Below are 18,412 nucleotides of genomic sequence, written 5' to 3'. Positions count from 1 at the left end.
ACTTGTTTGTAGATCTGTAACTCATATGGATAGTGAGTTATTGAAAATACAACCCATAACTGGAAATACACATATAAAATCAGTGCAATGGAAAATGGAGATTGTAATGGGTGGACTATGGATGAGGGAGGTCTGTGACCAAACATCAAGGGGGTTTACAGGTATATGTAATTTGGATAATAAACTATTGAAAATTAGATCTGTACTTGAACAAATAACCACAGCTGTAATAGGATAAATATTTGTAGAAAATCAAAGGGGAGGAATGTAGAAAAAATAAAAGGTGTACCTTTCATAAGAGAGGCAAAGGAACCCAATGCCCTTGTCTGTAGTTCTGTAGTTTATATGGATAGGAAGGTATTGAAATTTAGACCTGTAACAAGAAATGCCTATAAAATCAGAGAAGTGGTGATCTGGAAATATTATTAATATAGTATGGATGAGGGGGTCAGTGACTTCACATGGATAGGAAGCTTCAAATATAGCACCCTTAGTAAGAGAGGTAACTAATTAAATGGTGCCTTCAGCGACTGGAGGCCCTATGCAGTGTGTGTAATCTTCATATAGGTCTAACCCTCCTGAATGGGAACGAATCCCCTTTTTTTGTTGCTTACACACAATCACCATTATTGCACTTTTGTGACGGTCCCTAAACCACGGAGCGCAAGAAAACAGTATATTGCCTCCTTTTTGGCTCTGTTAAGGGAAGATTTCGACTACCGGTAAAAACAAAAGATGTACCTTGCTCTCTACCATAATCTGATTCTAGATATATCACTCTCATCATCCTAGGACCTTCTATCGGAGAGCTATTGACGAGCAAACTCTGAATATAACAAATTTACTGCTGTCTATTGATAACGGAGGACTGTTTCGACCTTTCTTTTCCTAAATAAGGTTTAACTAATGCCATACTTAAAAAATAAAAAAGTGTTTACTTAGAGTTAAAAGAACTGTGGACTTTGACCCGTGTCAGAACAGCAGCAGCAACATTCACAGGAAACAAAACAGCTGCGAGGACAATCTTTGTGGAGTTGCAAATTGGTTTGTTGTCGCTGTCCATGGTGCTGATGTTCCAGGAATGGTGGAGACGCTAAGTATCGCCGTTATCGGAGCTCCCGGAGTCGGGAAAACTTCCATAATCCGTCAATTTATTCATAATGACTTCTCAGAGGTTTACACTCCAACCAGAGACAGGTATGTGTACAGACCCTCTGTAATTTTGAACGGTAACATGTACGACCTGAAGATTTTGGATGTCCCGCCAATTTCGTCGTTCCCCTCCAGCTCGAGCCAGGTAAGATAGAAGGTAACCTTCCATTTTTTTATTTAGTAAAGGGAATAGCATTCTCTAAGGGTTAGCGTCATTGTCTTTGATTTACCCTTTGTCAGAACCATTCCTATAGGTTTTCACAAACAGTTTTCAAAACTAAAACTAAATGTGGGCATCAAGTCCCTCGAAAATAGTTAGAGCGCAGAGACATTATGTTACCATCCATAAATGCACTGACAGCTCGCGCTGTTCTTCAAAGTAAACGCATCCTTTACATTTTCTTTCATAATCCGATGCCACTTAGAGCAGTAGTTGCTATGGAAACTTGATTTATGACTTCAGTGGCAAGCCTAGGCTATAGGCTACATGATGTATTTGGTGTTTTAAAACACACGCACACACAGTCACACACACACACACACACACACACACACACACACACACACACACACACACACACACACACACACACACACACACACACACACACACACACACACACACACTATCTCTCTCTCTAGACTCCCCACTACATGACATTGCCTTACCACCCTCAGGCACAAGGAAGGACGTTTATGTAATATTGAATGTATCCTTATGTTCTGCTTCTATGACTTCATAAGTACGTCCTTATTGGCTATTTGCTCCTAGACCCCTGACCAGAGCGCACCCAGCTGCCAAGCCTCAGGGCACATGAGCCTGGCCAGGGTGATGGAGACTGTCTGCCTGGCTCCTGGCAGGCCTGAGGGGAGTGATGTGTGCTCTTATCAGAGGATGGAACTGGAAGCACAAGTGCTTTGACTTTGTTAGATCTGGCAGACAGATTCACAGCCCATTACAGCCCATAAGTGCTACAATTCCACATTGAATCATCAACTCTGAATAGATGGCAAATGGTTTAACTTACTGCTGCTAAAAACAGCATGCTTCAACATAATCACCGATGTATTAAGTGAGAAAAAGCAGACTTGGAGCTTCACTTAGTGACCTTATAAGCTATACCTCCATAAATACGCTCCTGGCGATAGCAGGGAATGTCAGATGAAACACCATAGTTTCAATTAAGCACTTTTTTCATTGACTGCCAGTGGTTTGATCAACATATTTTCTCAAAGCTGTTCTGCTTTCAGACATGACATGCACCAGTTTCCTGCTCTCTGTATCTCCTTGTCCTCTCCTCACCTTAGATGAGTGACATCAGCTCCAAATACAATAAGAGTACATCTCAATCAGGTCCTTGTGTCTGTTCTGTTCTGGCCCTGTTCCAGAGCGCTAGATGAGTGACATACACATGCATATACTGTGTGTATGTACATGATTGTAAGCGTACTTAAGGGTGTTGCTGAATGTCTAATGAAATAGCTCTCTTGACCTCCTCACTGGTCCTCAGGAAGCCTGTCTGTTTTTCCCTCCCTGATGCTGCCTGCTGGGGCTCTAAATGGGATCTCCAAGGTTACTACGGAGCTGGCTGAGACTGGCGTGAAGCACTGATCTTACTGATAGTTGCTATTTGTTATTTACTGAGGGAACGCATCGCAGCCATCGCCTCCACAGCAAGAACTGTATTTTACTACACAGGGGAGCTGCCACTGAGAAAATGAGATCAGGCCATGGAGGAGCTGGTGCAGCCGACCAGAAAGCCCCCTGAAGTGGGCATGCACTGTGTTTCCTGTAAACATAGTCTACGATCCAACACACTGAGGAGCAAACAGCCTCAACCCAGCCAGGCACAGCCAGGCAGAGCCAGCAGGAGAGCAGGGGAGAATTCAGGATTCTTGCAGCGTCTAGGAGAGAGAAAGCAAAGAGGAGAATATGACAACAATCTCTTAGTATGTGTTAAGAGGTCTGCAGTGCACTTTATTTTCTCCAATCCACGGAGCGCAGCAACACAAGCAATCTGATTTAATTTGCTCTTTCTTTAGCTAAATGGCGCTTAACCCCCATTAGAGCACACATTCTGGCAAGTGCAAACAGCAGGGAGAAGACAGGACGGATCACATTATAGAGGCTGGGAGGTTGCTTGTGTGTGTGTGTGTGTGTGTGTGTGTGTGTGTGTGTGTGTGTGTGTGTGTGTGTGTGTGTGTGTGTGTGTGTGTGTGTGTGTGTGTGTGTGTGTGTGTGTGTGTGTGTGTGTGTGCCCATGTTAGATAGTGAATCCCCCCAGGCCCTCGTCACATAAAAACATGAAACGTCCACATCTGTTCTCTGACTCCTATGGTGTACGTAATGCTGCATGAGCATTGTTGCTCCATTTCACACATTACAGCAACAGGATTCATTACATCTGCCTATAGATTAGTCATATCAGTCAACACTTTTATACTTACATTTAGAATATCTCAGTTGAAATGGTAGGAATTGAGATACTTACATATCAGCCTCAACCTCTTCAGGGAGTCTAGTTTAAGACATCTGTATACAGTTTTTAACCAACAGACAGAGACAGCTCTACCAGTACTTTGTCTTAGGTATAGCCAGGGAAAATCATTCGTTGAGTGCAACAAGAGCACTGCTATCAAGCAGATTGATGGTCAATTTCCTCAGGAATGGCTCTGAGAGCAGCAGCCGTACCATCTCCCCTTCTGTCCTCTGTGTTTTGTTCTATATTCCAGCCTCTGACCCACACTGGCTAGTCATTCTTTACTGACTGTGACGGGGTGGTGAGGCATTCCCGCTCTCCACTCCGAGCAAGCACTCTCCTCTCCTTTTTTCCTTCCATATTTAATGAGCCAGCAGCTGGCCCATGGTGGGCTTCAGAGGGGAGGCTGGCTGGGTCAGGGTCACAGGACAGAGTGCTCTGGAACAAGGCCAGAACAGAACAGACACAAGGACCTGATCGAGATGTACTCTTATTGTATTTGGAGCTGATTGGATTAAAACACAGTCCCCTGCTGAAGGACTAGAGAGAGTAAAGAGACTAATAGAGATGAGAGCTGCTGCAGTAGAGTCTAATGGCCACCATAGAAAGACAGATTCACTAAATGAGTTTCCTCTTCCCCTACATCGTACCTGGGTGGGGAGGAAGATGAGTACTCCTCCATGCTTATGCAACGAGGCCAGGTTTCTGTTAGGTAATTGCGTGTTGTAAAGGATGTAGTACTGTACTTGTACTTTGGCTCTGGTCCATCATTTAGACTGAGGCTGTGCTTATTTAGGTCTCTTTAGGCAGCAAGGGCAGACGCCACTACATTATTTACCTTGGGGGACTCTGGTGGTAAAAAATAATTGATGTGCAGGCGGGGATGCTGTCTGTGTTAATGTGTTGCTGTTTGCATTCTCAGAGCATCTGTCACAGTTTGTCGATAGGATTTGATGACGAGATGGACTTACCGTAAGCCTGATAGTGACAGTGTATCCAATTCCTATTTTTCCCTGTTCTTTTTTTCCATCTTCTCATAGTGTATCATATCACCATGACTTCCTCCCACACATGTTTTCTCTCTCTCTCTCTCTCTCTCTCTCTCTCTCTCTCTCTCTCTCTCTCTCTCTCTCTCTCTCTCTCTCTCTCTCTCTCTCTCTCTCTCTCTCTCTCTCTCTCTCTCTCTCTCTCTCTCTCTCTCTCTCTCTCTCTCTCTCTCTCTCTCTCGCTGCTCTCTGTTTTTCATTTGCTTATCTCTCCCCTACATATATGGAATAAAATGGATCACTTTTACTGTTCATTGCATCAGATGAATCAAACATTTAGTCTTTTTTCTGGATACGCTCTCTTGGCCCTTTGTCAGCCTCTGCAGATAGGCTCTGTCACACACACTGGCAGAGTTGTCAGAGATGTGTGTGTGTGTTAAAAAGGCCGGGCGCTATCATCAGGCAGCTGGAGGAGACGACAGATCAATGCCCAGTGGAACCCCAATGTTAATAATAAACCCTGTGAACACTCACAGGTGTAATGTGGCTCTCCCTTCTGTACAGCACATCAATAAGTAACAAGAAGCTCAATCCCAAAGGGAAAGAAGATGTTTTATTAACATTTCAACAGTGTCTGAGGTATGTCTCCAGTAATCATCCATTCACATTCATGACCATGTTCTCTACTCTCTGGTGTAAAAGTATTCATCTGACATCATTACCCTGCTATCATTGGGAGCAGTGGGATGCCAGCTCTTTCAGGGCCTGGTAAAAAGTGACCAAGGACTTGGGTTGTCAGGCACTTGAATGGAACGGGCTGAGCTGCTGTCTTTTTGCAGAGGTTTCAAAGGACCAACTGGAGAAAGCAGTATACCAGAGCTCTCCAACCCGGTTCCTGAAGATTTACCCTCCTGTAGGTTTTCGCTACAACCCCAGTTGTAACTAACCTGATTCAGCTTTTCAACCAGCTAATTATTAGAATCAGGTGTGTTGATAGAGGTTGGAGCAAAAAACCTACAGGATGGTAGCTCTCAAGGAACAGGGTTGGAGAGCCCTGCACTATACACACACACACACACACACACACACACACACACACACACACACACACACACACACACACACACACACACACACACACACACACACACACACACACACACACACACACACACACACACACACACACACACACACAGAGAGTTTTCGTGTATTTACTTTATATCACTCCAGTCTTGAAGCTCCTTTCCACTGCCTCTTTTCTGTCTCTCTCTCTAGTGTTATCCTATACTATTTTAAGCCTACTGAATATGGGGGTGCATTTAAAGCACCTAGATAGGGAGGGATGTGATCATGTTGCGTTATACTGCATATTGTCTATGTGGTACTTCTACTACTACTATGGTCAAGTCTTGCATTTAGGATGACTAAGTCATTCAGTTAAGAATTATGTAAGAAGAAGCAGGAGAGGAACACAGATATCAGCATGGGCTTCAAACTAATACATCATTAGCAGTAGATGTGATTGAATGTATGATAAAGTATAATGAAGCATATTTATTATTTATTAAAGAGGTTGAACGGGATCTTGAGCACTTACAAATTCGTAACATATTGTACGAATTGGAATTCGTAACATATACAGTTGAAGTCAGAAGTTTACATACACCTTAGCCAAATTCATTTAAACTCTGTTTTTCACAATTCTTGACATTTAATCCTAGTAAAAATTCCCTGTCCTAGGTTAGGATCACCACTTTATTTTAAGAATGTGAAATGTCAGAATAATAGTAGAGAGAAGGATTTATTTCAGCTTTTATTTCTTTCATCACATTCTCAGTCGGTCAGAAGTTTACATACATTCAATTAGTATTTGGTAGCATTGCCTTTAAATTATTTAACTTGGGTCAAACGTTTCGGGTAGCCTTCCACAAGCTTCCCACAATAAGTTATAGCTTCCCACAATAAATGAATTTTGGTTCATTCCTCCTGACAGAGCAGGTGTAACTGAGTCAGGTGGGTAGGCCTCCTTACTCACACAAGCTTTTTCAGTTCTGCCCACAAATGTTCTATAGGATTGAGGTCAGGGCTTTGTGATGGCCACTCCAATACCTTGACTTTGTTGTCCTTAAGCCATTTTGTCACAATTTTGGAAGTATGCTTGGGGTCATTGTCCATTTGGAAGACCCATTTGCGACCAAGCTTTAACTTCTTGACTGATGTCTTGAGATGTTGCTTCAATATATCCACATAATATTCCTTCCTCATGATGTCATCTATTCGGTGAAGTACACCATTCCCTCCTGCAGCAAAGCACCCCCACAACATGATGCTGCCACCCCATGCTTCACGGTTGGGATAGTGTTCTTTGGCTTGCAAGCCTCCCCCTTTTTCCTCCAAACATAACGACGGTCATTATGGCCAAACAGTTATATTTTTGTTTCATCAGACCAGAGGACATTTCTCCAAAAAGTACGATCTTTGTCCCCATGTGCACTTGCAAACCGTAGTCTGGCACTTTTATGACAGTTTTGGAGCAGTGGCTTCTTCCTTGCTGAGCGGCCTTTCAGGTTATGTCGATATACGACTTGTTTTACTGTGGATTTAGATACTTTTGTACCTCCAGCATCTTCACAAGGTCCATTGCTGTTGTTCTGTGATTGATTTGCACTTTTCGCACCAAAGTACGTTCATCTCTAGGAGACCTTCCTGAGCGATATGACAGCTGCGTGGTCCCATGGTGTTTATACTTGCGTACTATTGTTTGTACAGATGAACGTGGAACCTTCAGGCGTTTGGAAATTGCTGCCAAGGATGAACCAGACTTGTGGAGGTATACAATTTTTTTCCTGAGGTCTTGGCTGATTTCTTTTGATTTTCCCATGATGTCAAGCAAAGAGGCACTGAGTTTGAAGATAGGCCTTGAAATACATCCACAGGTACACCTCCAATGGACTCATAATGATGTCAATTAGCCTATCAGAAGCTTCTAAAGCCATGACATAATTTTCTGGAATTTTCCAAGCTGTTTAAAGGCACAGTCAACTTGGTGTATGTAAACTTCTGACCCACTGGAATTGTGATAGAGTGAATTATAAGTGAAATAATCTGTCTGTAAACAATTGTTGGGAAAATTACTTGTGTCATGCACAAAGTAGATGTCCTAACCGACTTGCCAAAACTATAGTTCGTTAACAAGAAATTTGTGGAGTGGTTGAAAAACGAGTTTTAATGATTCCAACCTAAGTGTATGTAAACGTCCGACTTCAACTGTACGACTTGCAGAAGAACAAAAAGTAATACTTATTTGCAGGACGTAACATATCATACGAAATGGATGACGTTTTCGGTGACCCGTTTTGGCTTGTGAGCGCTACTTTCAAAACTACTGGCTGAAATGATACAAAACCTTTATAATGCATCTTTAACACTCCTTCTCCACTTCTTGGGTGCACTGTACTGAGGTGCTTAAACAGTAAAAGGAGATAACACTCTCTGGAAATAGGAATTGATGTGTAGGAAATGGAGGGTGGGTGGTTTACGAAAACGCTGAGACAGAAAGAGGAGAGATGGTAGAGGAATGCTGAGGATGTGTCATTTCTGATCCCTAGCCCCCGTAATTCCTCCTGGAAACAGACTGAATCAATCTGCAGGGAGAAAAGGCAATAACAGGAAACATGTACAGAATTGAATCTCCCTACTTGCTGCATTGTCTTCACGGTCAACCATTATATTTTTTGTCCTCCCTCTCCTCCTCCTCCTCATTCTCTCACTCCCACCTTTGTGTGTAATGATCTCGGTGCCACAGTGTTTGCCTCCATGGCTGATCGCACTCATTATCTTTCTGTGTGAGACTCTCCCTCTCTCACACACATATGTAGTTGTTTTGCCCTTGAGCTGTTCTTGTCTATTCATGTTCTGTATTATGTCATGTTTAATGTTTTTTTTGGACCCCAGGAAGAGTAGCTACTGCTTTTGCAACAACTAATGGGGATCCAAATAAAATAACAAAATCACACACACACACGCACACGCACACGCACACACACACACACACACACACACACACACACACACACACACACACACACACACACACACACACACACACACACACACACACACACACACAAACTCACTGGTGCTGCAAATCACTCTAAATTAGATTAAGGCAATTATTCCCTGTCGACATGGATATGTTACCATTGTCATCATTACAGCTCACATTGATCACTATCTGCTCTCGGATTCTGCCCCATTACTGCATCTGATTCCCCACCAAAATAACTTATTGACAAACTCCCTGTTTAGACCTATCTACAGAATACAGGATACATTTAGATTACTCCTCCAGTGTTATCCTGTTGATTCTCATTACTGCAATTATATTCAGATCTCCTTGCCATATTGATTTCTTATAGTCTGTTTAGTAAGCTTGTGTTGGGGGTGAGTGAAGGGGAATGCTTGTGCATTGCGCCATCTCACCAACTCCTCCACCCACTGCCTGTCAGCCTGGTGGGGCTCAGTCCAAGGGTTACATTCACACCCTGTTTGTTCATCCATCGCTCTACCCTTCCCTCCCCTGTCCATCCACCTGCTGCTCTTTAATCTCTCTACTTCTCTCTCTCTCCCCGAGAGACAGCGGTTTCTCCCTCTATACCTCCCTCTCCAATCACCCTCTTCCCTTTCGCTCTCCCTCCCCCTCCCCCCTCTTTCACCATCTCTCCTTCTCCCTCTCCCAGCTAGCAGAACCACTTATAGATTCAGCTCACACAGGTTAAGCTGGCGACATAGAGAGAGAATGAGAGAGCGTGTGAGAGGATGAGAGTGTGTGTGAGAGAGAGAGAGAAAGAGAAAGCTGGAGGGAGGAGATTGGGTCACTGTGTTGTGGCTGAAGCAATTGCCTCAATGGCCATAGCAAATCACTCCCATTGTGCTGCGTCTTTTAAATATTGTTAGCAAATCATTACTTTTCAATGAAGGCCACTGTTTGCCTTCCTGTCAGTGCGTACAGTAGGGCTGAGCGGCGTAGCTCCATGGGTCCTGTGTGTTTCTAGTGTTGCACTTGACAGGAGACTGGCCCTATTCCTGCTCTGCCAAGGCTTTGTTACTCTGTTTTTTGCCTTAGCCACGTGCAGACCAGAGCAGTGTGCTGGGCCTGCATTTTGCACAAAGCAGGCAGAGTCAGACAACATGTTTTATGGCTTCAGCCTGGTCTATACCAGGACTATCTATCTGACTGACTCAGAGACACCACACAATTTCAATTTCAATCTAGTGAAGAGAGCAAAACATCCTGAGAGCTTTTGAATAATTGAACATCCATCCTCTGTTAAAAAACCTGGTCAAAGAACTCGCTAGATAGCAGCTATACGCATATGGACTATCCTCACAAGCTTTACTGTTTTAGGGGAGATATGGGAACAGAACAAATGCCATTTGAAGATTTTATTTTGGTTCTTGAGATATAACTCATTAAATAAATCTGTTTCACTTGTCAGATCATTGGCAAGTGAAACAATATGTCTTCAATATCCTTCCCATCAGTTGACCTTCGTGTGTCTGTAGTGAGTGATGTAGTTGTTTGTTTAGGGATCACTCATGTTTCCCCTCTATCTGTCTGTCTCTGTCTGTCAGGAGTGGCTGGACCTGCGTTGCAGAGGGGTGCGTAATGCCAATGCTTACATCCTGGTCTATGACATATGCTGTGTGGAGAGCTTTGAGTATGTCAAGATGATCCGCCAGCAGATCGTGGAGCACAGGTAGGGGGACGCCAGAACACAGTGACACACATGGACCAGTTAGGTAAAACACATGATGAGAGATCCATTAAATGCCACAGAAGACCAGCAGTCATATATGAAACATCCAGCTGATCTGCTTGAAGAACCGCTGTGTCCTGACATCCATACAAGACCTCAGGAATGACAGCATGCAATCACACTGTCATATACATCAATACAAATACACATTCAATCTGTGTGAAAACAGTGACAAAGGAGCCACTTGTGGTTTTAATTCAGTAGTCTCCCCCTGCCCAGCATTCTGACAGCTCACTAATGAGGTGACATTTGTATTTGACATTGATGGGTGAGGGCGAGTACAAGGCGAGTGAAGTCCTGATGATGTAGAAGAGAAGGACAAAATATCTCCTGTTATTCTGACTGTAGGCATCTGCACCTGCTACATTTGCATATTGATAGGAGGAATGGGTGGCCCTCATTTGTTGAGCTCTAAAGAGGTTCACCTCTTTGCAGCTCTGTGACGTAACCGGCCTTCAGACTGCAGAGCACCATTCCTTCCACTGTGCTTCTCCTGAGCTTCCATGAGGTTGTCCTGATCTGGCCTGATCTATCCTGATCTGTCAGGCTGGGTGACTGGCTTGGTGACTGGCTGAGTGGGTGGGTGGCTGGCTGACTGGCTGGCTGGGTGTGGGGCTGGCTGGCTGGTTAACTAGCTGGGTGGGGGGATAGCTGGCTGGCTGGGTGGGGGGGTGGGTGGCTTTTTGGGTGGGTGGGTGGTTGACTGGCTGACTTGCTAGCTGGCTGGTAGGCTGGCTGGCTGGCTGACTGGCTGACTGGCTAGCTGGCTGGGTGGGTGGGTGGCTGACTGGCTGGCTGGGTGGCTGACTGGCTGGCCCGTAGCAGAGCTGTCTGTTTATGGCCCATGACAGGACATGCATTATTTAGAGCAGAAAGGGATAGAGAGGGTAAATAGAGCGAAAACTAGAGTAGGAAAGGGACGCGAGGGAGAGATAACAGACTGAGAGATATGAGAGAGAGGGATGAGAGGGAGGAAAGCATAAGGACATGTTGAGGGAGATAGGGATGATAGAGGGATGGATGCGTGTCCTCATGAATAAAATCGGAGTAATCGAGGTGTCATCCAGGCTCAGGTTATTGAGATTTGTGTGGGCTAGCAGAGCGGAAAGATGCCTGGGAGGAATTGCCCCTGTCTTTCTTCTGCTGCTTACTCCACCCACTCCAAAACAAACACACAGGAACACACACAATATACCTCACCCAGAATAATCCCTGCCTTGTCAGTTTTCTGGCTGTTGTTGCTTCCTGACGAAAAGCCCGTCCTTTGATGTAATTAAGCCTCTGACACACACACACACACACACACACACACACACACACACACACACACACACACACACACACACACACACACACACACACACACACTATCGTCTAACCCACTGCTCCTGAGACCTTCAGGCCTGAGTGGGTATTTGAGAGGATAGCAGCCTGCTTGATGTTGGGATTAATGTTTTTTTTCACCCTACAGCCTCATTACTAAGTTGAATATAAACCTCTCAGTGCAACTAGTTCAGAATGTGTTCATATGGATGTGTTAAGGTCTGTCAACCAATGCATAAGTCATCATCACATCTCAAATAGATGCAGGGTAATCTCAAATGTACAAATGAAATTGAGCTTTCTTGTTGGTCAAGTTGTTTTTGTAGTATTGTCAATTTCCCTTTCTATTCTTAAACATTTGCTAAACTATATGTCTTTGCATGAATTAATTATAGACTGGACAAAAATATAAACACATGTATAGTGGTGGTTTCACGAGCTGAAATATTTTTAATTCTTTGTATTTAATTTAACTAGGCAAGTCAGTTAATTCTTATTTACAATGACGGCCTACCTGGCCAAACCTGGACGACGCTGGGCCAATTGTGCGCCGCCCTATGGGACTCCCAATCACAACCGGATGTGATACAGCCTGGAATCGAACCAGGGACTGCAGTGATGCCTCTTGCACTGAGATGCTATGCCTTAGACTGCTGTGCCACTCGGGAGCCCCCAATAAAGGATCCCAGAAAAGTTCCATATGCACAAAAAGCTAATTTCTCTCAGATTTTGTGCACAAATGTGTTCACATCCCTGTTAGTGAGCATTTCTTCTTTGCCAAGATAATCCATCAATCTGACCGGTGTGTCATATCAAGAAGCTGATTAAACAGCATGATCAATACACAGGTGTACCTTGTGCTGGGGACAATAAAAGGCCACTCTAAAATGTGCAGTTTTGTCACACAACACAATGCCACAGATGTCTCATATTTTGACGGAGAATGCAATAGGCATGCTGACTGTAGTAATGTCCACCAGAGCTGTTGCCAGAGAATTGAATGTTCATTTCTCCACCATAAGCTGCCTACAATGTTGTTTTAGAGAACTTGGCATTACGTCCAACCGGTCTCACAACCGTAGCCCATGTGTAACCACACCAGTCCAGTACCTTCACCTGCAGGATCATCTGAAACCAGCCAACTGGACAGCTGATGAAACTATGGGTTTGCACAACCGAAGAATTTCTGCACAAACTGTCAGAAACTTTCGCAGTGAAGCTCATCTGTGTGCTCGTCGTCCTCACCAGGGTCTTGACCTGACTGCAGTTCGGCGTCGTAACCGACTTCAGTGAACAAATGCTCACCTTCTATGGCCACTGGCACGCTGGAGAAGTGTGCTCTTCACGGATGAATCCCGGACAACAAAAACAATAGAATTTTATCGCTGGAAATTTGAATGTACAGAGATACAATGACGAGATCCTGAGGCCTATTGTCGTGCCATTCATCCTCCACCATCACCTCATGTTCCAGCATGATAATGCATGTCGCAAGGATCTGTACACAATTCCTGGATGCTGAAAATGTCAGAGTTCTTCCATGGCCTGCATACTCACCAGACATGTTACCTATAGAGAATGTTTGGGATGCTCTGGATCGACATGTATGACAGCGTGTTCCATTTCCCGCCAATATCCATCAACTTCGCACAGCCATTGAAGAGAGGTGGGACAACATTCCACAGGCCACAATCAACAGCCTGATCAACTCTATATGAAGAAGATGTGTCGCACTGAATGAGGCAAATGGTGGTCACACCAGATACTGACTGGTTTTCTGATCCACGCCCCTACCTTTTTTAAAAGTTATCTGTGACCAACAGATACGTATCTGTATTCCCAGTCATGTGCAATCCATAGATTAGGGCCTAATGAATTTATTTCAATTGACTGATTTCCTTATATGAACTATAACTGAGTAACATCTTTGAAATTGTTGAATGTACAGATATGCATCTATAGGGAGGAGGTCAGAGACCTGGAAGTGTGTCGCCAAGACAACAACCTCTCCCTCAACGTGATCAAGACAAAGGAGATGATTGCGGACTACAGGAAAAGGAGGGCTGGTTACGCCCCCATTCTCATCAACGAGGCTGTAGTGGAGCAGGTTGAGAGCTTCAAGTTCCTTAGTGTCCACATCACTGTCATGACTGTCGTGTGAGGATCAAAATGGGTCAGATCAGCTTGGCAATGAATGACAATAACCAGACCCTCTCTCACCCACAGAGGGGTGACATCTCACGCCCTGTTGTAAATCAAGGAGAGAGAATATCCCTCTCCAAATTCACACAGGAATGTTCCTTTGTCTACACACGCTGAAACTCTAACACGTTCTAAAGCGAATACTGGAACAATATTTCTAAAATAGAAATTGGGAATGGTCAGAGGCGATCTAAAGAATAATAATGTTATATAGGTTGTTATTTTGTGATGTCATTAAAAAGGTCATAAAGGAAATACTGTAACTTGAAAGTATATGCACTACATGTACAAAGTCTCCAACCTTAACATTATATATGAAATATGAACAATTATGAAAGTATTTTGTTAAGATAGGAATGTGATTTTAGGAGCCATAAGATATAATTTGTCTCCTATAAACGTTGCACAGTAAGTAGCCACGCCCGAGTGAGGTCAGAGAGCGTGTCAGCCTGACGGAACCGTACCTTTCGTCCAGAGTGCATAAATGGATTGGTAAAGAAATTAACATTCAGACCAGAGAGGCGTGTAGCTGCACCTCACGTCCAAAGTGGTTTGAATTCTGAATATCAACACGAGGTAGAGACGATAACGTCACCTCCCGGACAATCACTGGTACAGCTGATTAGCTGTCCTAAGTAAAGTATCTAGAAAAGCAAATTTAAGTAGGACCATTCTACTACTCTTCAAACCAATGTATTCTATTACTCTCATCACCACTGAAAACCATCTACACGGCTGGCTAGCCTATATTTAAATACGCAGCTTCAGGAGCGAATGGAAAGTAGAATAAACTCTGTAGTTCTGTTCAGGACTGCACGACAAGTCAACGGATAGAGGAGAGCAACAGTAGAAGAGACGGGTGGGGACCCTTTTGTGCAATGAAAGCATTACAAGTCCCAATCCAATACCCCTTTCTAAGTAGGCTTGGTTCTGACAGAGATACACGGCGAACGAAGACATTGCCATGTAGATATATTCATGATTTCTTACTCCAAATGGGCGGCGGTTCGTGTGCAAAATATATGATGACTGTGAGAGTAGTTCCTAAAATGTATCAACGATTAGTGTCTCTTTCTCTCTCTCTCTCTCTCCCTCCCTCTCCTCTCCTTTGTAACAAGCCGCCAAATGTTGTGTCAGTCCGCTAGGGACCTTTTTATAATGTATTAAGTGTGTATGTTTATCCTGTGTTATCATTTAGTTAGCTAGTAAATAAATAATTAAACCAATTTGTGTAGTACTGAATCATAAGTAAGGCTGGGTTTTTTGCAGATGTTAGAGGTTATGATTAATACGTTGACTGTTTTATGGATGTGATAGATAAAGAGTTTAATTCGGGAGATGGTAACACTTTAAACAACCGCTCTCGTGGTGCCCCAAATTCCTAATGAGTTAATTGTTACATGATTAATTTAATTGGGTAACAATTAAACATAGTTAGTTGATTAGATAAATAACAGTCATCAGATGAATGAAAGTAAAGTCACGACATCACCAACAAACTATCATGGTCCAAACACACCAAGACAGTCGTGAAGAGGGCACGACAACGCCTATTCCCCCTCAGGAGACTGAAAAGATTTGGCATGGGTCCTCAGATCCTGAAAAAGTTCTACAGCTGCACCATCGAGAGCATCCTGACTGGTTGCATCATCGCCTAGTATGGCAACTGTTCGGCCTCCGACCACAAGGCGCTACAGAGGGTAGTGCGTACGGCCCAGTACATCACTGGGGCCAAGCTTCCTGCCATCCAGGACCTCTATACCAGGTGGTGCCAGAGAAAGGCCGTAAAAATTGCCAAAGACTCCAGCCACTCTAGTCATAGACTGTTCTCTCTGCTAGCACACGGAAAGCAGTACTCTGTACAGGTACCCCCTGTATATAGCCTCGTTATTGTTATTTTAGTGTTGCCTTTTTATTTTTTACTTTCGTTTATTTAGTGAATATTTTTCTTGACTTTTATTTTTCTTAAAACTGTATTGTTGTTTGCGGGCTTGTAAGTAAGCATTTCATGGTATGGTCTACACCTGTTGAATTTGGCACATGTGACAAATACAATTACATTTTATTTTATTTTATGTTGCGTTTATGTTTTTGTTCAGTCTAAATTATATTTTTGTCTTTTGGGGAGGGAGTCTTTGTAAGTATGTGTGTCTGTCTGTGTTCTTCCATTAAATCATTGCATTTTCAACTCAACATGCTAGCATTGAATCAAGGTCTGAGCTTATTGTTCACAATAGCATTACTGTCAGCCTCACTTGAATCATCACTGCTTTAGCCCAGGTTGCAGCCTGCCATACATCTTCCCAATCCAATGTTCTGTGAGAAACATTTCCCTCTACATTTAGTCTCTGCCGATACAAAGTGTGGAGGAAGGCTCCTAGGGCCCTAATGCTCTGATCCACCGCCACACACCTCCAATCCAGGCAGAGGAATCAACGCACACACATCACACACACACACACACACACACACACACACACACACACACACACACACACACACACACACACACACACACACACACACACACACACACACGTAGACACTGCACAAGCCCCCGCACGCAGAGACACACTCATACTGCAGTAATCCTCACACACAAACACCCAGTGACCACTCTGGAAGGTGTCTCCAGTCTCCCTGTCACGCTACTGACCTTCACGATGTTAAGAAGAAGAGGGGGGAGAATGAGAAGGCTGTCTTACTCACGAACCAGGGGACTCTTCATGTCAATGCAGTCACCTTTAAATTTGTATTCGTACACAGGATGTGTGGAGAATAGAGATTATGTGACTGGGATTTCTTTGCTGCTATTGCACCACATACAGTATTTGTTAGCTAACCACAGTATGCCTGTTTGATTGCAATTCTTTCTCACCTTTACCCTTCATCTCTCTATCTCCATTCCTTCCCGTGTCCCTGTAGGGAGGGCAGCAGCAGTGAGGTTCCCATCCTGGTAGTGGGAAGTAAGAGGGACCTGCAGCGCCAGCGCTTCACCCCTCGCAGGGCTGTCTCTGTACTCGTCAAGAAGACCTGGAAGTGTGGCTATGTGGAGTGCTCTGCCAAGTTCAACTGGCACGTGGTCCTGCTCTTCAAAGAGCTGCTGGGCATCGCTGTGGCACGCGGCATGAAACATAACCACACCCCAGGGATCCGCCTACAAGGGGCGCTGCAGAGGAACCGCTGCGCCGTCATGTGACCCAGTGGACTCCCCCCGGTGTAGGTTGAAGTTGCCCCTAGGCACTAATTTGGGGTCAGTTTCACTTTCCCCCCAGTGATGGCTAAGGTTAGGGTTGAGAAAGGGGAACATGATCCTAGATCTATACCTAGGGGAGACTTCACCCCGGAACAGTTCCTCCTCACCTATGTCAGAGCCATAAGAGCCTCACAGTCACACCTCAGGGGGAATAATAGGTATATGGAGAAGATGACTTCAATGTAAACGGCTGGAAAACACACCGAGGCCTCCTGCTTTACAGAGCTGATTTTCTTATGAGGTTTATGTGACTACTGCGCTGTAGCTACTAGGACTGACCTTTGGCCCAGTATAAGAAGTACATATTTATCACCTATCAGAACACTCCAGTTCTGTCTCAATGTTCCTATTGAGAGAAAGGAAGAAGAGGAAGAGGATGAAGAAGAGGGTTTGTTTATGGATTTAGAGAAGTAGAGCAGCTACTTCACTTCCATAGCTCTGGTCAAAGTTACACACACAATTATCACCACACCACTAGGTGTGGTACTGAGCTCCCCAGATCACAAGGCAACAGCTCCTCATACTGATGGTTATCTGCTGGTTTGAGAGCTTGGGGGACTGTGTGCATCTAGTGGAAATAGGTACCATTACTAACATGACTGGATATTTTCTCTCCATATTAGCTTATACATGTGAAGGAATGCAACTTCTTTAAAAGTCTTCCTTTTTCAAACCGTGTGTCGTAGTGTCATGTGAGGTAGATAAATGCCCTGGCTGTCGTACTTGAAATTGCATTGTTCTAATGGCGATAGATGTAGAGTAGGAAAGCCTAGGTTAGAGGGGGAGTGTGGTAACTGGTAAACATAGGTGAGTCAACAAGATGGATGGCCTACTCTTGGTTTACCACATGCACATCCTATGTGCAGAATAATACGAAATGCTCCGAGGCCAGGTTGAGTGGTACTGTAGCAGGACCAGAAACCCTTCTTAAGACAATATAGTCCTCCAAAACGCACACACTAAGCAGTTAACCATTTGATGTCTTGCAGGTCACTTTTTTCAAGAATTAAACAAACACTCACTAATCACAGGAGGCTGCTGAGGGGAGGACGGTTCATAATAATGGCTGGAATGGAGTAAATGGAATGTTATCAAACACATGGAAACCATGTGTTTGATGTATTTGATACCATTCCACTTATTGTCACTGATTGTGATTGTTATGAAATTGTAGTACTGTCACTCCCTCTC

At 44.0% G+C, this 18,412-nt stretch overlaps 1 protein-coding gene across 1 annotated transcript; it reads left to right on the top strand.

The window, feature by feature from the left end:
- Positions 1-1,081: 1,081 nt before the first annotated feature.
- Positions 1,082-17,164, top strand: LOC120054821 (ras-like protein family member 10B). Its single transcript, XM_039002471.1, has 3 exons — positions 1,082-1,297; positions 10,256-10,380; positions 16,891-17,164. The coding sequence occupies exons 1-3, from the start codon at positions 1,082-1,084 to the stop codon at positions 17,162-17,164; spliced, it is 615 nt and encodes a 204-aa protein (XP_038858399.1).
- Positions 17,165-18,412: the final 1,248 nt, after the last annotated feature.

The sequence above is a fragment of the Salvelinus namaycush genome, chromosome 1, assembly GCF_016432855.1.
Source record: "Salvelinus namaycush isolate Seneca chromosome 1, SaNama_1.0, whole genome shotgun sequence".
In the NCBI taxonomy this organism is placed as follows: Eukaryota; Metazoa; Chordata; class Actinopteri; order Salmoniformes; family Salmonidae; genus Salvelinus; species Salvelinus namaycush.
Note: the sequence above shows the minus strand (reverse complement) of the source record. Positions and strands in the feature narration are given on the sequence as shown.